Below are 4,676 nucleotides of genomic sequence, written 5' to 3'. Positions count from 1 at the left end.
TTCATTAATTTCCCGTTGACCCGGCGGTACGGGCCGAGTGGCTGAGGAGAATCCGAAGGGATAATTTCAGTCCGACGAAACATTCAAAGGTCTGCAGTAGGCACTTTAAAAGCACAGATTTTGTCGTGACAGCCGGGGGACTAAGAAAACTCCAAAAGGGATCAGTCCCTGTTCTGTTTTCTTGGAACGGGTTTGAGCTATCGGCACCTAGACCGAGTGTTTGGGAGAGGCGCCCGCGGCATACATGTTATTTTATACAAAACAATAATCTTATATCTTTCTAACATTGAAAAGTCGAGCAAAGACCACGTTAAATTATAAAAGTAAGTAAAGCTATTACCACAGTAATATCACTATGTAAGCGCTAATGTTAGCTATGTAGCTACAATAATATTGTGCCATAGTTACAACTTACCTTCATAATTGTCGATATAACTGGATAGGTACATTTTGTATCCCTTATCACGTTTGCTCTTCGGTGTAGAACTGCCCATCCGAACAAGTCGGTGGACATCTGAGATGGAAATGTTTGGGAGATCCTGCAGGCATCTAGTGTAGAAACTCGCCATGTTTGACGTTCACCGATATCACACCGGAAGTTTAGAAGCGCATACAGTAACAGCGGAAGTAGAATTTACGGTTACCGTGCAACGAGGCTATTGCATAATAGAATATTGTAGTTGAGAGTAGGGCTGTCCCGACTATTCGACGTAATCGATTACGTCGAAGACGTAAATAAGTCGGCGTGTGCAACATACCGTCGTTTACGTGATTTGCAAAAAAAAAAAAAAAAAGTGATTTGCGCGAGCGGTAGATGTGCTGGAACAGAAGCGGTAACAATGGCTGCACGCCCGAGGGTGCCCGAAGATGATGATCAGCCCAATAAACGGACAAAGACATCTAAAGTGTGGAGATATTTTAAAGAGAAGGCACACGAAGACTTCGTCGTGTGCCGCATTTGCAAGAAGGAGTTGGCGTACCATAGCAGCACCACAACTATGCATGAGCACATGAAGCGGCGACATCCTGGTGTGCTGCTGGAGGATGACAGAAAACAAGCTGGACAGTCGTAAGTCTAACTAAGTGTTTGTTTCTGTAGGAGATGTATTGAGGAAGTGAATGAGGTTTTTCAGATCGAGACGCGGGGTAAATATTTCATCAAAGAAAGGGAAACGTAATTACGTTTCCCTTTCTTTGATTTCATGCTGCTTTGTATAGCCTGTCGCTATGCTGGCGGCGTGCATAGCAACGACACGGAGATAAAGCAATGATTCGTAATTTGCCCGTTATAGACTGAATATTCAACACCTGAGGGTGACAGTGGTCGGGATGTTTGTAGAAGAGCTTGTATACAAAGTAAAAAAGTAAATTAAGGCAAAAGAAGAGCGCATATTCCTGCCAACAGCGGGAGATGTGTAGTGAGAGGAATGCGCGCCTGATTCAGAGGTCTCATGTCCGTTCTCCTCCCCGGTGCACAGTGCACCTTGCGCTATTCAACACTGTTTGTGCAGACTGCAGGTCTAAATAAATAGTAATACTATTCTAATAATATAATAATACTCATAATTGTGTCGTACATTACGACCTTGGGTCTAGCAACAGAAGGACCAGCTGGGTTTTGGTGCGTCAATAGAATGACGTGGAGAGAGTTGGCTACCCTACCCCAAGGCTACCATAACCGATGATAGCCCTTTTTTTCCACTTTCGTTTCACAACGGCCTCTTTGTGGGCCTATATCAGTAAATGTAGGATAATACTTTATTTGAACTGAAAACAATAGAAATTATATTTATTATAGTCTGTGACTAATTTATAATGTAGGCCTAAGTTTAGGCTATATCAGTAGGCTAAATGTAGGTGAATACTTGATTTTAATTGAAACAAATAAATACATTTATTATAGTCTGTGACTAATTTATAAAATGTCCCCTTTTTTCGAAATCATTGTCCTAATCTGCTTTATTTGTCTATTTTTTAGTGGCATATTACAGTTTTTCCCATCCAAAAAAAAAGATGTGGAAGAGGAATGCACACCAGAGAGAGCATCTGTGCTCACTCAAAGCATCCTCAACATGATAATCAAGGACATGAGGCCCATGGCAATTGTGGAGGGTGTTGGATTCAGGGAGATGATAAACACCTTTCACCCAGGTTACCTGTTGCCTTCCAGACGCCACTTCACAGATTTGATGGAGGAAAAGTATAAGGCTACTCTCGACAAAGTCAAAGCTGAAATAAAAAATGCAAACTCAAAAATAACACTCACCACTGATTGCTGGACAAGTGTCGCCACCGAGGCGTACTTGGGTATAACTTGCCATTTTCTGAATGAAAAATTTGAGTTGACCTCATACGTCCTGACCACCATGCCACTGGAGGAGCGCCATGAGGCTGAAAACATTGCTAAGTGGTTAGAGGAATCAGTAGAGAAGATGGGCATCTCATTCAAGGAGGACATCCTGGCCATTGTGCACGACAATGCTGCCAATATTGTTGCTGCTTTGAGGATCCTGCATGATCGGTATGGAGTTGCCTCACACAGATGCGCTGGCCACACCTTGCAGTTGGTGATAGGTCATGCCTTAAAGAAAGATCCACAAATAAATAGGACACTTGGGGCTGCAAGATCACTTGTGGAACACTTTAAGAAGAGTGAGCTGGCCAGCACCAAGTTGAAGACCAAACAGAAGTCTATGGGTGTTGTAGAGAACAAGTTAACCCAGGATGTATCCACCCGTTGGAACAGCTCCTATTATATGGTGAGTCGCCTTCTGGAGCAGCGGTGGCCGGTGGCTGCGGTCTTGTCAGACCCAGACCTCACCAAAAGGGGAAAGCACTACCTCGATTTGAAGACGAGCCAGTGGGCCCTACTGGAAGAACTTCAGCAAGTTCTGAAGCCCTTTGAGGAAGCCACTACCTTCCTAAGTGCAGAGAGTTATGTGACAGTCTCTACACTGCCTCGACTGGTGAAGGGTCTCCAGAAATCTACTCAGAACAGATCCTTTGAGTGTGTTCCAATAAACGCGTTTCAGACAGAGGCAGATGAGCAGATAGCTACCAGGTGGACCAGAGAGACCACATTCAGTGAGGATGGTCCAAATGTGTGTGTCTGTGCTACTGCCCTTGACCCCAGGTTTGTGTGGTTTAATTGTTATTGTCTGGCATGTATAACATTGTTTATCTGTTGCTATTACTACCTACTGCTTGTTTTTCCATTTCCTTTTTTGTATTTAGTGTATATTATATCATGGAAACTGGATGTTTTAACACATTTTTAATGTTGTATCTTTATTTCTTTTTGTATCTAATAAAGGTACCGCAGGCTTGGTTTCTTATCACCCGATGAGATACAAAAAGTGCAAGCCGAACTTCAGGCTCTTGCACTTGACGCAAGAAGAAGGAAGAAGGAACGGCTTCAAGCAGGTATGGAGCCGGGTGACTCAGACAGTGACCAACCAGGAGGAAAGCTGCCCATCCAAGGTAAGAAGTCTCTGCTAGTCTCATTGATGGACTCAGACTCAGACGACAGCAACAATGATGATGACCAGGAAGATGAAGAGGAAATGTTGAGGAAGGAAGTACAAATGTACTTTGGTGAACATAAGAAGGTCAGGAGCCTCAGCCCACTGCAGTGGTGGAGGGATAATGAAGGAAAGTTCCCCAACCTGGCTCAGCTGGCCAGATCATACCTGGCTGTACCCGCAACATCAACGCCATCTGAGCGTCTCTTCTCAGCTGCTGGGAACATTGTTAGTAAAAAAAGAGCAAGCCTGACACCTGACCACGTAGACATGCTCACATTTCTTCATTTTAATGCTTAGAAAGAGCAGTTACATACCCTGTTGGGGAAAAAAAAACTCAAGTTCTGTTTGTAATACAAACTTTGTATTCAGTTTGCACTCATGTGAGTCAGTGTTCTTACTAACTAACATAATTGAAATTTGTGTATAGAGTTATTTATTCTTGTCAATTATTTGATTTGCCTTTTATTTTTATTTGGGCATGCCTCCATTTCTTGAAGATTAAACTGCAAAACTTTTAAGTTTGAGAATGAATAAATAAATATTTTTTACTGTTCATAAAAGCGTGTCAAGCCTGTTTGTAATACCCGCCAACCCAAAAAACATTACTTTAAAAAATAATCGTGACTATTCGAAAAAAATAGTTGATAGATTAATCGGGAGAAAAATAATCGTTAGGGACAGCCCTAGTTGAGAGCACCAGGACTTCGCTAACAAGATGGCGACGGTGACGTCATAAGAGGACCCACTCCCGACGACGTCAGCCTATAGAAGAGTCCGGAGAACCCCATGTGACAAGCGGCCAACAGGATCCAGCCCCCCCCCCCGCTACCAACCAATGAGAGCACGAGAGCGGAGCGCGTCTTATTTTGAAGTTGTTTATTGTATGGTCGGAAAGGGGTGGTTCTATAAAACATGTTAGGATTGTGAAATCGAGTTCTCTTTTGTTCCGGACCGCCAGACAGCACCTTTCAGCCGAAGCACAGCAGAGACAGAGCGGATGCGAGACAGGAGAGAAGGTTAGGGAAGTAAAGACTGTTAATGATCAACAGACAGATAGTAGATCCTAATTTAAATGTTGTAAAGTCCTTTATGCCTGCATTGCTTCCTGTGGGTAACATTTTACAACATTAATAAATCATAACCTAATCATGT

General features: G+C 43.0%; 1 protein-coding gene across 1 annotated transcript; it reads left to right on the top strand.

Annotated features, from left to right (window-relative positions):
• The first annotated feature begins 821 nt into the window (after window positions 1-821).
• LOC134881202 (E3 SUMO-protein ligase ZBED1-like) lies at window positions 822-4,205 on the top strand. Its single transcript, XM_063908363.1, has 3 exons — window positions 822-1,069; window positions 1,979-3,133; window positions 3,314-4,205. The coding sequence occupies exons 1-3, from the start codon at window positions 840-842 to the stop codon at window positions 3,819-3,821; spliced, it is 1,893 nt and encodes a 630-aa protein (XP_063764433.1). The 5' UTR covers window positions 822-839; the 3' UTR covers window positions 3,822-4,205.
• Window positions 4,206-4,676: the final 471 nt, after the last annotated feature.

This window comes from Eleginops maclovinus, chromosome 19 (assembly GCF_036324505.1).
Source record: "Eleginops maclovinus isolate JMC-PN-2008 ecotype Puerto Natales chromosome 19, JC_Emac_rtc_rv5, whole genome shotgun sequence".
Lineage (NCBI taxonomy): Eukaryota > Metazoa > Chordata > Actinopteri > Perciformes > Eleginopidae > Eleginops > Eleginops maclovinus.
This window is presented reverse-complemented; position numbering and strand designations above follow the sequence as displayed.